Source organism: Cucurbita maxima, unplaced genomic scaffold (assembly GCF_002738345.1).
Source record: "Cucurbita maxima cultivar Rimu unplaced genomic scaffold, Cmax_1.0 Cma_Scf00024, whole genome shotgun sequence".
NCBI lineage: Eukaryota > Viridiplantae > Streptophyta > Magnoliopsida > Cucurbitales > Cucurbitaceae > Cucurbita > Cucurbita maxima.
This window is the reverse complement of record NW_019272040.1, coordinates 1,413,290-1,429,261: the sequence shown is the minus strand read 5'-3', so window position 1 is coordinate 1,429,261 and position 15,972 is coordinate 1,413,290. Positions and strand designations below refer to the sequence as shown.

Here is a 15,972-nt window from a genome sequence, read left to right as displayed (position 1 = left end):
TTCATTGACTTTGCCTTTGTCGATGGAGGAGTATAGTCAAAAGTATTATTATTATTACTACTATTTTGAAATCGTTCGATGTCAATTTTGATACTAAAGAAAAGTGCCCGTGAACACTACATTCGGGTAGGTTTTTTTTTTCTAGAATATTACATAAGAAGCACAAGTGTGAGAGAACTAATTGTTACGTTTACAATTTAATTTATAATTTATTAGTACGGTAAAATATCATTTTTGTATTATTCTATTTTAATCCAATATTTTTAACCATCCGAAATTTACTGCATGTATTTTTCATAAATTTAAAACTACTATTGTTAGTTTGATGCTAAATTTATCAAATTTGATAAAATAATAATAATCATTTCAATTCTAAGTTATGACTCAATTGATTTTAAGATTTATTAAATATATGGGATGAACATTTTCATATTTGAAAGTATAAAAATAAAATAAAATAATGGTCAGAATTAAGAAATTAAACTAATCTTTTAATTAAAAATGATATAATATAATAATAATTAAAAAAAAAAAAAAGGCTAGAATTTATATTCTTTTATTTAAAAAAATTTATCGTACGTAAAATTGGATCGAATTGAAGGACCCACTTCCTTCCATCTCTCAAAAACAGAATCCAACCAGCTCATGGCTTCTTTGCCTCGTCATGGCCTTCACTTCCACACACATGGCGCCCTCTCTTTAATCCAACCATCTCCTTCCTTTCCATTTCCTCCTCCTGAATTCTATTCCTCTATGCTCAGAAAACTTCCCCTCCGCCGCTTCCTCCGCCGCTGCTATCCCTCTGAACTCTCTCCTAATTCAACCCCAATTCCGTTCCCACGCTTTCCCTTTCTTCCTTCCCATTCTCCATTCCGTTTCTGTGCACCCTTTCACGCCTGCAAGGTCCTCGCCATGGCTGCACAGTCCTCCGATGGCAGTCCTCACTCGCACAAGTACACCAATCTCCTTGCTGTTGAACACAGTCCTTATCTTTTGCAGCACGCCCATAACCCGGTAATTCTGCTTCTATGATCTCCGGTAACCCTTATTTTTACTTGTTTATGTACTCGGTGGCCTGAATTGATGATTGGTTGTGTTCTTACCGCCACGAGTACGATGGGAACGATTTGAACCTACCGCCCTTCAGGAGAGATGGAGATGTATTAAACACTCAGCAGTGGATTTGAATGTTTGTTGCTCCCGATAATCATTTCATTTTTAAAATTTAAGCTTATGAAAACCTCTAGATTTGTTATTACTAATTTCCCATGTTTTTGGAAATTTCTTACGTGTGAAAATTCCTATGTATTTGAGTTTTATTTATATATTTTGATTAGAATTAGATTGGGATTCCCCCCCCCCCCCCCCCCCCCCACTTTTAGCGTTTTTACTAGCAAAGATGAAACTATGGTAAAGAAACAATGAGAAAACATGGCTAATTTTCAAATTGAAACAAAAATCCAAACGAATATCATACTGCGACTTGAAGTGTTGCAAACGGATGGATTGGTTTGAATTTTTGGGGGGAATTCGACGTTGGATTTGGTTAATTCGAATGACGGGTTTTGTCTTTGTTTTCAGGTGAATTGGTATCCGTGGGGAGACGAAGCATTTGAGGAAGCCCGGAAGAGAAACGTGCCCATCTTCTTATCTAGTAAATATCAATCTCGCTTACAGGTCAAAGTTGTTTTAGTTGATCCATGATGAGATTGATTCATTATTCTTTTTTTCGTTTGAAGTTGGATACAGCACCTGCCATTGGTGAGGTCTTTTATTGACTTTGCAAGTGTTTGTATATGGTTTCTTCTTCATGGTGCAACGTGTGATCTATCTGAGACGTTACTTATTCGATTAGGTGCCATGTCATGGAAGTTGAATCTTTTGAGAATGAAGAAGTAGCCAAACTGTTAAATGATTGGTTTATCAGTATCAAGGTCAGTTCAAATTAGTACCAGTTGGATGCTTCTTTCATAGTTTGAGTATCTGAAAAATGGGCTAATTACCTGTTTGCAAAATGGATTCAATCTTTAAAATCCCTCTCTGGTTCTGTTTTCTTATATATTGATATGTCGGTGGAGCAGGTTGATCGTGAGGAGCGGCCAGATGTTGATAAGGTATAAATTGAGGATAAATTTAAAATGTATAGTGCATAAGATGTATGTGCTATCTTAGAGGGTAGGCCAGGCGTTTGAGATATCTATTTTCTGCCGATCCGAGTTTAGTTCTGTATCTCTTTGTTGGACTGTGAATGATGCTGTACTACTGAAACTTATTTTATCACTTTGTACAGCACGGCTCGTGAAAATTTACTTTTACTGGATGCATAGATCTTGTTATTATGAACTTTATATCACGATATAATATATATTAACTTACTTTAAAGAAAATAATAGTTTTTTCGATATGCTAAACTAAATAGATCTGTCCCATCTCAGGTGTATATGACATATGTTCAGGCTCTTTACAGTGGTGGGGGTTGGCCGCTTAGTGTCTTCCTTTCTCCTGATTTGAAACCTTTGATGGGTGGGACTTACTTTCCTCCCGATGATAAATACGGAAGACCTGGATTTAAGACTGTGCTCAGGTAAAGAAGTCGTTAGACATGCTAAGCTCCTCTCTCCCCCCACAAACTTCCCTTCTCTCACTTTTATGGTATCTGGTTTCTTGCTCATATTAGCTCAGGAATGTTTGGATTCTACTAAAAGGTTTGCTAGTCAGTTGCTTTATAGTTTTGTATGTAAAACCTTTTGATTTTCAATTTTTTCCCCTAAGTGACCGTAGTATATTTTATGTTTTCAGGAAAGTGAAGGATGCATGGGATAATAAAAGGGATGTTCTTGTCAAGAGTGGAACTTATGCTATTGAGCAGCTTTCTGAGGCCTTGTCTGCGTCTGCTAGTTCGAAAAAATTGCCAGAGGAACTTCAACAAAATGCTCTACTATTGTGTGCTGAGCAAGTAAAGCTCTTATTGCCTTGAAATTTGGTCTTTGTTCAATTATGTCTATGAGCATTAATTTGAATATATATATATATATTTGTATATTTCGTTTCTGAACTTATTTGATGTTTATTTTAGCTTTCTCAAAGCTACGATCCAAATTTCGGTGGATTTGGTTCAGCTCCTAAATTTCCAAGACCAGTTGAGGTTCAACTTATGCTTTACTATACCAAAAAATTGGAAGAATCTGGGAAGTCGGGTGAAGCAGAAGAAAGCCTGAATATGGTCATTTTTGGTCTGCAATGTATGTCAAGAGGTGGTATTCATGACCATGTTGGAGGTGGATTTCACAGATATAGTGTCGATGAGCGCTGGCATGGTCAGTATCTGGTTCATATGTTAATTAGCACTATGTCTTAACTTCATCATTAGGAAAATCTTGCATGTTTGTTGATTACTATACGTGAAATTTCATTTTAAATTGTTACAAAGACTGTTTTTATCATCAAAACGTGTAGTGTGATTGAAGCATGTAACACAAATGTTGTTGCATTATGTGGGGAAGAGGCGTAAATAAAGTTCTAATCGATCTCTACTTGTCCTACTTTGTTATGTTAAATGATAAATTCTATTTTTTCTGAACAGTTCCGCACTTTGAGAAGATGCTTTACGATCAAGGACAGATTGCAAATGTTTATCTAGATGCTTTTTCCATAACCAAGGATGTCTCTTATTCATGCATATCTCGGGATGTTCTTGATTATCTGAGGAGAGACATGATTGGACCCGAAGGCGAAATATATTCTGCGGAGGATGCTGATAGTGCTGAATCTGAAGGAGCTACAAGAAAAAAAGAAGGGGCCTTCTACGTGTGGACAAGTAAAGAGGTTGGCATAATCCTTTTTTGGGCTTTACTACATCTCATTATATTTTGTACGTTAATTGTTTGTGAAGTGGAGAACTATATCTTTCATTCAGTGTTTTATTAAGATACCGTTTTATTGCTTTTCAATTCCCCTAGGACCCGTACCACCATTGTGAACCCATCTTAAGGTAGAGTAGAAATATGTCCATTTTGAACATCTACAAATCCCGCTTTCTTCTAAAATTGTTCTTTTAGGTCGATGACACACTTGGTGAGCATGCCGATTTCTTCAAGGAGCACTACTACATAAAGCCTTCAGGAAATTGTGATCTCTCCAGATTGAGTGATCCTCATGGTGAGTTTAAAGGAAAGAATGTTCTTATTGAGATGAAAAGTGTATCTGAGATAGCATCAAAACATGGGCTGCCTGTTGAAAAATATCTTGAGATTCTGGGGGAATGTAGGCAAAAGCTTTTTAGAGTAAGAGAGCATCGACCAAAGCCATATCTTGATGATAAGGTATACATTAACTTAATCGTAACTGCTGAACCTCTATGCGTTCTCGTATGTTGTCCTTGTCATACAAAAAAATTCTAATGCCTTGGTGTTTCTTAGGTAATTGTTTCATGGAATGGGCTTACAATCTCATCATTTGCAAGAGCCTCTAAAATTCTGAGGAACGAAAAGGACGGCACAAGATTCTACTTCCCAGTTGTTGGCTCCGATGTAAGATCGCTTTTATCTTCTTGTATAACTCCTTGTGAAGTGCAAGTAACTTCTCTAGGTAATACAGTTTCTAAGATCTATTTTAACAATGGTCGAGAAATTTGTGGGTTTCTGACATCGACAAACGAATTAGCAGCGTTTTATTTATTCATTTTTCCTAAAAATGTTTAGATTGAATCATTGTTTGTATCCTATAAGTGATGATGCATTCTTTTAAAATATCAAGAGGTGTGTACTTCACTCAAGTTGGACCAAGCATAACTCTGATAATTTTAGAAGGCTATTGTGCTTTTACGATGGTGTGTTCGATTAAAGGAGAGATGGTTGGCATTTCCCTCGACAGGACCGGGAACGGCCTTCATGCTTGCCTATTAACACATATGTCTAATTTTTGTGTTCATGAAACTCCTTGGAGTGTCAAGGATTGGGATAGTCTTGCATTTTGGCATTTATGCCTTAAACTTTTCATTAAATCAATAAAGCCAACCAGAAAAAAAGAGACAAAAGAAAGAGTGATTGATTCACTGGAGCTCATTTATTGGTTACTCTCATTTTCTGCAGGCCAAAGAGTACTTCAAAGTTGCAGAAAAAGCTGCTCTTTTCATCAGGACAAAGCTTTACGATGAACAAACTCATCGGTTACAGCATAGTTTCAGGAACGGGCCATCCAAAGCACCTGGATTTCTTGACGACTACGCGTTTCTAATTGGAGGCTTGCTTGATCTCTATGAATATGGCGGTGGACTGAATTGGTTAATTTGGGCAATAGAACTTCAAGCCACCCAGGCAAGAAGCACTGCTCTTATTGCTTTGCTAAGTTAATTAGCTTTAAGAGTTCTAATATTATGTTAGAATCAATTTTGGATCTTTTTGTAGGATGAGCTGTTTCTTGATAGAGAGGGGGGAGGGTACTATAACACTGCCGGCGAAGACCCATCTATTCTTCTACGGGTGAAGGAAGATCACGACGGGGCTGAGCCATCTGGGAACTCGGTTTCTGCTATCAATCTTGTCAGGTTATCCTCACTGGTTTCTGGAAGCAAGTCCGATTATTACAGACAGAACGCCGAACATCTTCTGGTCAGTCGACTATTTCCCATGAACATTCCTCCTATTCATCCAACCAGGTGTCTGAGATTTTAGATACTAATTAGCCGCTTTTTTCTTCGCAAATGCAGGCTGTTTTTGAGAAGCGATTGAAGGATACGGCAGTGGCTGTACCTTTGATGTGTTGTGCAGCTGACATGTTTTTGGTTCCGTCCAGAAAACACGTCGTCTTGGTCGGGCATAAAAATTCAGAGCAGTTCGAAACCATGCTTGCTGCAGCCCATGCCTCGTACGATCCCAATAGAACAGTGAGTAAAGAATCTGTAATCACCTCCCAGATTCTATCCTCTTAACATGGTGTAATCTAGGATCCGCTCTCACTTTAATGGCAGGTTATTCATATCGATACGACGGACGAGATTGAAATGCAATTTTGGGAAGAGAACAACAGGAATGTTGCTGCCATGGCGAAGAACAACTTCGCTGCAGATAAGGTAGTGGGTTTGGTGTGCCAAAACTTTACATGTAAGGCCCCTGTAAGTGACCCTGAATCTCTGGAGGCCATGCTTGCACAGAAACCTTCCTGATCATGTTACTACTTTCTGGGAAGCTAATGAATGAATAAGTTTGTATGTACAATTAGGTTGTTGTTTTGTGGTGGAAATCATGTCTCCCAGTTTTCTCATCTCTTGAAATGAGGTTAAGTCGGGGTGGGATGACACAGGAGATCATCATGTTGAATTCAGATACACAAAAAGTTCTTAGATTTTATTATGGCCTAACTCGTAACTCGAAATTCTAAAGGAATGTAATATCCATTTATCGAAAGTTCGAATATTAATATATGTGAAACTTTGTTTAAATGGTGCTATTTTCCTTTATATTCTATCATCGGGTGTTATAACCGCATTTTTATCGGACGCTTGTAAGTGATTGTGTAGGACTTATTTTCACTATATAGAGTCAGCGAACTTGAAATCGGACTTGCTCCACTTTAATCTCACTACAGGGAGTTAGTCAACTTGAAATCGCGTCGTTTACAACTTGAAATCGCGTCGTTGGTCTAAATATCTGACTCTACTTCGACTTGAAATCGCGTCGTTGGTCTAAATATCTGACTCTACTTTTTAAGAATACTTTTTAAGAAGAATGTTTTAAAATACAGGAAAAAAAGAAAGTAATGCACAACTTTAAAAACGCAAAGCTTTGGAGAGGAAGAGGAAGAATTGACAACTACTATATGTATTTCATGATTTGGTTGGCATGCAACTAGTATATAGTTATGGGCAACACGCCTTAAAAGTATGACCGTGAATTTGCAGTGAATTTCACAGTTTCTTCCATCTTCACATTGAATTTCGCGCTCTACGAGATAGAATTCTCGCCCACTCTGTTTCCCGCATTTCGCAGCGAAAGATAACGACTCTGCCCATCAATCGCTGAAGTTGAAGCTGAGTTCGAGTTGTTGGGGTGGTTTTCTTGATTACGGGAATCAATGGTGGAGAGGAGGAGACCTCTGGTTCTGAATTCAACGAAGGTCCTCGTCAACTCCGTGCTTAACTCCTCGCTGCTCGCTGAAAAAGCCCCAGTCGCCGGACAAGACAAGCTCTCCCTGGATTCTGAGTCCCCCGAGTTACAGTTGCAAACCGGAATTCTCCGATTCGATGAGCGTGGAGATGAAAATTCAGGTCGGAAGTCTTTTTCCTTCGACGACTCTGCCGTGGTTGGGGTCTCCATGTCCGTTCTGAAAAGGCTGTCCATAACTTCGGGCTCTTTGGTACGTCAACTGACTTAGCTCGTAAATTGAAGCATGTTTCTGTGGGACTGTGTTATAGGGTTTAATCAAATGAGCATATTCTACTCTTGAAGTTCTTCCATTCATGGATTTCCATCGTCTTCTGGCTAGTTATGGACTCGTGTATTGAAACTGTACTTGTTTAGACTTTCATTTATTTTCAAACTTCTGCAATCATTTTGCTGTCTCTAGGCATAAAGATTTTCAAAGGAAATTCTATTTTGAGATGGTGGATTTTTTGTTTTGTTTTTGTTTTTGTTTAATACTTCGGAATCCAGCAGCGTTAATTTATTTTGTTGGTTTCAAGGTTCTTGTGAAGAATCTGGAATCTAATGCGCAGAGAGTTGCTCAGGCAATTGTTCTAGATCCCCCCAGCACCAGAGAATGCGCTTCAGACGTCAAACAATGTTCTCCTCGTCATGCTATGCTTGTTTTTCCTTCTTTTAATTTCCCTCAAAAGGATCAACAACCTGTGGATTCTGGCACTGCCTATCTATCTCCCCTTCTGGCGTTCAATCTTGACTTCCATTTATCATGCTTAGGAAGCCTAGTGAACAAAGGACAAGAAACTTTAGCATCATATCTTCAAGCTAAAGTGGACGATTCGACACCCGGAGAAGGCATTGTTGATTCTGTTATAACTGTAGGATTGAAACCTCTGGCTAAGTTGCCTAGATATGCCTCGCACTTGAGGGTTTCTTTTGTGAAAGTGCCAACATGTGGTATCCTTGAATCTCTAAATGGGAGATCATCTGTTGATGCTGAAAGTCGTCAGGAAGTAATCGATTCTGCACTACAAAAATACTTTGAAGTAGAAAGGTATCTAGCTAGAGGTGATATTTTCAGTGTTCAAGTAAATCAAAATTGCAAATCCACATTTTGCATTTCGTGCAACAAAAGCACGGGGGATAGAAGTGACGTTATCATCTATTTTAAGGTGGACATCTTTATATCGTATACGAGGCTTTAATATTATAAGGAATGTTATTATCATATGCAACCTTCTTACCATATGGAAGTCGTATTTTCAGGTTGTGGCAATGGAGCCATCAGAAGAGCCAGTTCTTCGTATAAGTCGCACTCAAACTGCTCTTGTGCTTGGAGGCAGTGTTTGTTCTGCCCTCCCTCCAGATCTATTGGTTGGTTTACCAAGAAGGCTTTCACCTGTACAGACAAACACAGTGAAGCTTTTGGCATCCATACTTACACCACCTCTTTGTCCATCGCCTCTTTCATCAAGATACAGAATTAGTGTTCTATTATATGGCATGGCAGGTCTATTCTCGATTATTAGAATGCTTAAACCTTTTTATCACCTTTTTTTTTTGTTCTTTTCAAGGGTCAAGTAAATTTAAGCACTAGCGACTTATGTGTTATGACAAATCATAATTGAATAGATTGAACTAAATATGAAGTATAAACCTTCGGTTATTTGATTTGATGTATTTCATGTCTGCTGCTTGACTCAATTCTTTCACTGGTTCAGGGTGTGGAAAGAGGACTGTGATTAGGTATATTGCTCACAGATTGGGTCTTCATGTAGTAGAGTTCAGCTGCCATGATTTCATGGCTTCGAGTGAAAAAAGAGCATCTGCTGCTTTAGCCCAAGCTTTTAAGATGGCTCAAAGGTGAAGCACTGAATATGTTACTGCACTTGCATATTGAAAATTACTAGTTTAGAAGTATAATCTTAAATGTTGTGTAGCGGATTGACAATCTAAGTCAGGTGATGTATATGAATATGACTTAGTTGTTGCTGTTTAATGGTTCTTTAGATAGTGTCGTAATATATTGTATTACGTTTTTTTTTTCAGTGTACAAACAATTTATTTATTTTGTATTTAGCATTTTAGATTATAATACACAACCACTCACTCATTATTTTGAAGAAAAACAGATTTACTATTGGTATTATTATTATTATTATTATTTTGAATAAGAATCAATAGTTATTGGTGAGTTAAAATTATGAGGGGAAATGTCCTGCAAAACCAAGGAGCCAAAACACTTTCCAATAATAGAATTAAGGTAAAATTAGATTAGGTGATCCTAAGAGGAAGCTGCAAATCAACAATTTTCTGGTGATCTTCCCGAGCCATTTCTTCTCCTTGGAAGAATCTATGATATTCCATATTGCCAAGCTCAGTGTGCCAACGTAGTGATTATCTGTATTTTGTACAGTTACATTCTATAAAATACCCTGCATCTTCTTATTTCTATGTGATTATATTTTATCAGATACTCACCAACAATACTTCTTCTCCGCCACTTTGACGTTTTTCGGGATTTGGGTTCTAATGAAGGTTCACCCAATGATCAGCTAGGCATCCCCACTGAAGTTGCTTCAGTCATTAAGGAATTCACTGAGCCAGTTTCTGACGAGGAAGATGCTCGTAATCAAGGAGAAAGAAACAATAATTTTGTAAGCAACTCTTCGTTTGTATTATTATTTCAAGATCTTGTTTTAGAAACATGCCGAATTCAAAGAACTCTCTTGTTCATCGACATTTTAATATGTAGAACTACATTTTTAATTTCAATTCCCATTCCGTTTCATGGAAGCTCACTATGATGCTTTTACGATACAATTTCAGGAGAAAAGTAAGGCATTCAGGCATCCAGTACTTTTAGTTGCTGCTGCCGACAGTTGTGAAGGTTTACCAACTCCTATTAGGCGTTGCTTCAGTCATGAATTAAAAATGGGTCCTTTGACTGAAGAGCAGAGGATTGAAATTCTATCCCAGTGCCTGCAAGGCGCTCCTGAACTTCTTCCTAGTGTATGAAAATCACCTTTTTTCCCACTATTATATTAATATTTCTCGAATTAATTGTGTATTAGTGTAGAAAAATGATCAGTTTCTGCCGTCATACTCTTACAAATTGGGAAGCATTAATGTGAAGGAATGTTCGTTGTATTGGCTATCCAACTAAGAATACAGTGAAATTTGTTCTCGCATAGCTAAAACCTGTTGGAGGGTAGAAGGTTAAAAATGAGTGAAATTATATGCACAAAAATCATGCAAGATTTATGGTACTCATGGCTAGTTCTACTTGATTTTCATCCTGTCAATTGATTTGTTTAATAGGCATTATAGCAAGTACTACTGTATTAGAACATGAGACTATTATCATTGAAATAGCGATTGTTTCAACTTTTACAAGCCTAACTAATTATTGACTCCTAGTCCATTAAATATTGAATAATCTTCCAATAATTACTGAACTTAGTTAATAAGATATTGAATCTTAAATGAAATATGATACCAATTTTCTTAATTCATTAATGAAATTTGCAAATTACTTGTTGAATAAATACTTCTACATCCAGTAGTACATATATATTCAAATTCAAGCAATGGGTTGGTAACTTGGCATGGCATGTTGTCGTTTGACATGAATGGTTGATAATGTGTTTCAATGATTATTGAACCCCATTCATTAATTAGTGAAAATACATTATTAACTCGTTAATTATAGAAAACAATTATCTGATATTTGGTATTTTGGTAAACTATGAAATTGACTGATTCTTATAAAACCCTCTATCTTCTTTTATTTTTAATCCATTTTTCAAAATTCCCCTTTCCTAATATTATATTTGATTCATGATCCTTTCATATCGACCACTTATTTTAATTTGCCAGGTAATGGTTCTTGCAGACTAACGTGGAGGATTTCATAAAGGATGTTGCTGCACAGACAGCTGGCTTTATGCCGAGGGATCTTCATGCTTTGATAGCTGATGCTGGTGCAAACTTGTTAACCAAGGTCAAATCTCAGACTAATAAAGTTGAGGACGAGACATTAGAGAGTCGACTTCAATCACAAGTATTTACTGATAAATCCGGTGAAGAAAAGCCTCTTATAATGGACAAAGAAGATTTCATTTCCTCATTGGATCGGTCAAAAAAAAGAAATGCATCAGCATTGGGTGCTCCAAAGGTAAACTAATGGAGTTTGTTGCATCACACATTGGAGTACGACTCGTTTCCCTGCCATTGGTTCCTGAACTAATATACGACTTGTTTGCCATTGGTTCCTGAATTAATAAGCAATGTTCATGCCTTTTCCTTCTCTTACGTAATTTATCACTGAGTGCAAAAAAAAAAGTTACTGAGACATCATTATTCTACAGGTTCCAAATGTGAAATGGGAAGATGTTGGGGGACTTGAAGACGTGAAGAAATCAATTATGGACACAGTTCAGGTGGGACATTTGGTTTGCAACTAATGCACCCTGCTATAATATGCATGTATGTAGTATGTGGAACTTACTTCAGGCCAGGATAATTACGCGGCTGAGAACTAATAACAGGATAATAATTGTGAATGATACATGTGGCTATTGTTCTGTGGATAACCAAACTATGCAGTGTGTCACCTCTGCCGTTTACTTATTCTGATTTATAATGATTGTATTCCTACAGTTACCTCTGTTGCACAAGGATTTATTCTCATCAGGTTTGCGAAAACGCTCTGGTGTCCTGTTGTATGGTCCTCCTGGGACTGGAAAGGTATGCGATGGTCTGTCAGTTGTAATAGTGATTTCATTGTTTTCCTTTTATTCCTGTTAAGATAACAAGTTACTAACATGTTTCTTTAGACTCTTTTGGCCAAAGCTGTTGCTACTGAGTGTTCGTTAAACTTTCTGAGTGTCAAAGGACCTGAACTAATCAACATGTATATTGGAGAGTCAGAAAAAAACGTTAGAGACATTTTCCAGAAGGTTAGCTATTTTTCATGTTTTTAAATATTTGGGGAGAAACTGAACTCTTTTCTGTTATATTGCTATTTAACTTCAGAGCATAATACCTCACAATTTTGTAATTTGGGCATATACCTTGTAGGCTAGGTCTGCACGTCCATGTGTTATCTTTTTTGATGAACTCGATTCTCTTGCTCCTGCTCGAGGGGTATCTGGAGATTCCGGGGGTGTTATGGACAGAGTAGTTTCTCAGGTGATAAATTGATTATGTATTTGGAAGACAAACCTGTCTTTGATAGTTGAGGGTCTTTTAACATGCTAACATCTTTTGTAAATTGTAGATGCTTGCAGAAATCGATGGCCTTAACGATTCTAGCCAGGTACCTTATTCTAATCGATTTGTATTTCCATAATTTTGTTTTGTTTCAGTTTTCTTAATGAAAATTGTTTATCAAAATAATCTTTACTCGGATTTGTATCGTTGAGCTTTGTTAGGACCTCTTTATCATTGGAGCGAGTAATAGACCAGATCTGATTGACGCTGCACTTCTGCGTCCTGGTCGATTTGATAAGTTGCTATATGTTGGAGTGAACTCTGAAGCGTCTTACAGGGAACGGTAAGTTTGCATTCATGCATACGAGTAAACCCGGTCGATGTTCAATATTTAATTTGGTTACTTTTTCCAGAGTACTTAAAGCACTCACTCGGAAATTTAAATTGCACGAGAACATATCTCTTCTGTCTGTTGCCAAAAAGTGCCCTCCAAACTTCACCGGTGCGGATATGTATGCCTTATGTGCGGATGCTTGGTTCCATGCTGCAAAGCGCAAGGTCAGTCTTGTATGTTGTGTGCTTTGTGCACGCATCTTGCTTCGTACTCGATTTTAGATTACTTTTTAAGAAAAGGACAGTTGTTTTTGTCTATATAGAATAAGTATGTGGTGCTTGGAGACTTATATTGTTGAGGTTGTAAGTGGAGAAAACAAGACTCTTTATACTTCATGTCTGGTTCGTCATTGATTTATCTTTTGGAAGTTATGCTTATAATTATACTTTTTGTTGCTTTCCTCAAGGTTTTAAGTTCAGATTCAAGTTCTTCTCTAGATGACCAAGACGATGCTGTTGTAGTTGAATATGATGATTTTGTGGAGGTACTTCGTTATGTTTCTTCACTTATCTGTAGACTACTTTTGTTCATCTGATCTGCAGAAAAGAAAAAGAATTGCATAAGATCGTCCTGATGAGTTTTTATTGGGAATGGGGAAGAAAGTAAAGACACTTTTATGCACTTGAATTCTGTTAAAGAATAGGTTACTGAAACCCAAGTTTGGATAATCCGCATCTGGTTTATAGGTTCGTGATTCGTAGAAGTTAGTCTCGAATATAAAAGATAGTTCTTAATGTAATTTTGATTTTGATGGCCTAGAGGACTATAAATTCATAGCATAGATTAAGTAAATGTGAGATCCCATGTCGGTTGGAGAGGGGAACGAAGCATTCTTTATAAGGGCGTGGAAACCTCTCCCTAGGAGACGTTTTAAAATCCTTGAGGGAAGCCCAAAAGAAAAATCTAAAAAGGACAATATCTGCTAGCGGTTAGCTTGGGCCGTTACAAATGGTCTCAGAGTAAGACATCGGGCGATGTGCCAAGTATGACGCTAGGCCTAGAAGGGGGGGTGGACATTGGGTGGTGTGCCAGGGAGGACGTGAGGTCTTGAAGGGAAGTGGATTGTGAGATCCCACACCGATTAAAGAAGAATAAGTGCCAGCGATGACGTTGGGCCCTAAACTAAGTATTCTGGTGTGGAAATCTTTCCCTAGCAAACACGTTTTAAAAACCTTAAGAGAAAGTCCAAAGAGGACAATATCTGCTAGCGATTGTCTTGGGCTATTATAGTAAAAAACCTCCTTATCGAACATGTTTAACTTTCTAATCTTGGGCAATAGAACGACCAAATATCTATCTTTTTTTTATTAGTCTTCAATATTTGAAAGAGATTATATGATCATCAAGTACCATTTGGGTGAGCTCAAAAAATTTGATCTTAATGCCCTTTATATACTCATAGGTCTTGAAAGAACTCTCTCCCTCACTGTCAATGGCTGAGCTCAAAAAATACGAGCAGCTGCGAGATCAATTTGAAGGAGCTTCAAAATAAGGTATGAATTTAGTTATTGCTTCAAGAAAATGAATCTGTTTCTTGTTTGTTCGATCTCCTTTGATTGGCCAATGATGAGTTGGTGGTTTTTTTTTTTTTTTTTTTTCCCTAAATATTAATATTATAATTTGTAATAATTAGTTAGAAAATAAGATTATTTAAAATCATATTTAAATTTTATTATAAAGATATACATACAATAAATCAATTAATATAAAGTTTAGATAAATTTGGAGTATTGAAATAACTTTAATGGTGATATACATAAAATCATATCTATGTATTATTTGCTTTTAATTGCTTATCCATACGAAATTTGACTTCTACCAACAACTTTTATAAAAAATAAAAATAAAAATAAAAAGTAAAATTCTTAAATATCAAATCAGAAGGTTTCGATATTTATCCCAATATTTAAATAATAAAATAATTGAATTTTATAAATGTTTTTATTAAAATTATCGTAAAAATAACTATAATACAATTATATATATATATATATAAATAAATATATCCTTTTATCTCTATTTGTCCATGTTCAAAAAATGTCCTCATCCACGGTGTATGCTGCTGGAAAGTTCCTGGTTAGACTGACACCTGTCGTTTAGCTCTAATTTTCCAGATAATAACAATTTTGCCATTCAATTTTTTTTTCCCCACAAAAATGTAAAATTAATTAATTTTTCAGTTTCTAAATTTTTGTCAAACTTACCAATTGCAGTCTTCAACTTGTTTTTTTTTTTTTTCACAATTCAAATTTCCATTCAAATTATTTTCTTATTAAATAAAATATATATTTGTAAATTTCATCAATATTAGTCAATTTATTCTCTAATTAAAAGCTTTGTGTTTGTAATTTTTTTTTTTTATTTCTTAAAAGAAATTAAAGATCTAAATGAAATTTGATTTTTTTAAAAATATATTTAATTTCGTTTGGTGTTAGAGCTTGTGTTTTGGTATGTGAGACAAGATTTGAATATAAGAACTTAAAGTAGTACTCTTACCTTTCTTAAAACTAAATATTAAAAGGAAAAGTATAACTGCTTTTCGGTGACTTAATTATAAGAACTTCAAAATCAACTGTTTTCTAATATATATATTTTTTTTTTGTATAAATGATTTTTACGAAAGGGCAAAATTGGAATAAAATGTTTGTGGTTTTATATGGACACTGTAGATTTATGGTTAGTTTTTTTAATTTTATTTTTTTATTACTATTTTTTTGGGTTAACACACGTGGAAGTCGTTTGAGAACGAGAAGAGTTGAAAACAAATAGCAAAAAATAGCTTCATATGGGCGGGGTATTTCTGACTTTTCCCAAGTCAAAATATTACCAATTTTTCAGATATAAATAATTATCATAGTCCAATTGGCAGGTTTGATATTTATTATTAAGCATGGTTAGATCAATAAATGGCTTGAAATTTTAATTAATGCTGGTGTTATACCTGTTAAAACCCTAGAGAACACGACTTTTCTAGTCGCATTTGGTTTTATTGGGAAGGTGTTGTTCGTTAACGGATTAAAGATAGTCACCCCTAAAAAGTCATTTGTCGTTAGTAAAACTAGCGGAAGCGTTTGAAAAAAATCAGAACTTCTGAAAAAACTTTACAGCTAAAGATGAATTTGATGAAGGGTATCTGAGATCGAGCAAAACACTATGGAACTATAAGTCATTGCACTTTCAAGTATACTACTAACATGTACGTGACTATTGAGAATTCACTTAATTACC

The 15,972-nt window shown here is 36.1% G+C and overlaps 2 protein-coding genes and 1 non-coding gene across 4 annotated transcripts; all 3 read left to right on the top strand.

Annotated features, from left to right (window-relative positions):
• The first annotated feature begins 630 nt into the window (after nt 1-630).
• LOC111497758 (spermatogenesis-associated protein 20) lies at nt 631-6,404 on the top strand. Its single transcript, XM_023148686.1, has 15 exons — nt 631-1,014; nt 1,582-1,654; nt 1,740-1,761; nt 1,856-1,934; nt 2,082-2,114; nt 2,436-2,584; nt 2,800-2,956; nt 3,077-3,317; nt 3,584-3,825; nt 4,059-4,322; nt 4,419-4,529; nt 5,091-5,315; nt 5,406-5,609; nt 5,708-5,884; nt 5,969-6,404. The coding sequence occupies exons 1-15, from the start codon at nt 646-648 to the stop codon at nt 6,161-6,163; spliced, it is 2,541 nt and encodes an 846-aa protein (XP_023004454.1). The 5' UTR covers nt 631-645; the 3' UTR covers nt 6,164-6,404.
• LOC111498216 lies at nt 4,831-4,924 on the top strand. The gene has a single exon (XR_002720751.1). It is a non-coding gene; the product is annotated as a U6atac minor spliceosomal RNA (small nuclear RNA).
• Nucleotides 6,405-6,892: 488 nt separating the features above from the next.
• On the top strand, nt 6,893-14,323 carry LOC111497754 (peroxisome biogenesis protein 6). Of its 2 annotated transcripts, XM_023148681.1 has the most exons (17): nt 6,893-7,353; nt 7,679-8,308; nt 8,403-8,646; nt 8,858-8,999; nt 9,610-9,793; nt 9,966-10,148; nt 11,032-11,313; nt 11,507-11,578; nt 11,799-11,885; nt 11,975-12,097; nt 12,219-12,329; nt 12,418-12,456; nt 12,572-12,693; nt 12,764-12,908; nt 13,151-13,228; nt 14,147-14,248; nt 14,281-14,319. In XM_023148681.1, exons 1-16 carry the CDS (start codon nt 7,072-7,074, stop codon nt 14,234-14,236), a joined length of 2,814 nt encoding a protein of 937 aa, XP_023004449.1. In that variant the 5' UTR covers nt 6,893-7,071; the 3' UTR covers nt 14,237-14,248; nt 14,281-14,319. The 2 variants fall into 2 exon arrangements, with proteins under 2 accessions (XP_023004449.1, XP_023004448.1); XM_023148680.1 differs by having other exon boundaries at nt 14,147-14,323.
• The last annotated feature ends 1,649 nt before the right edge of the window (nt 14,324-15,972 follow it).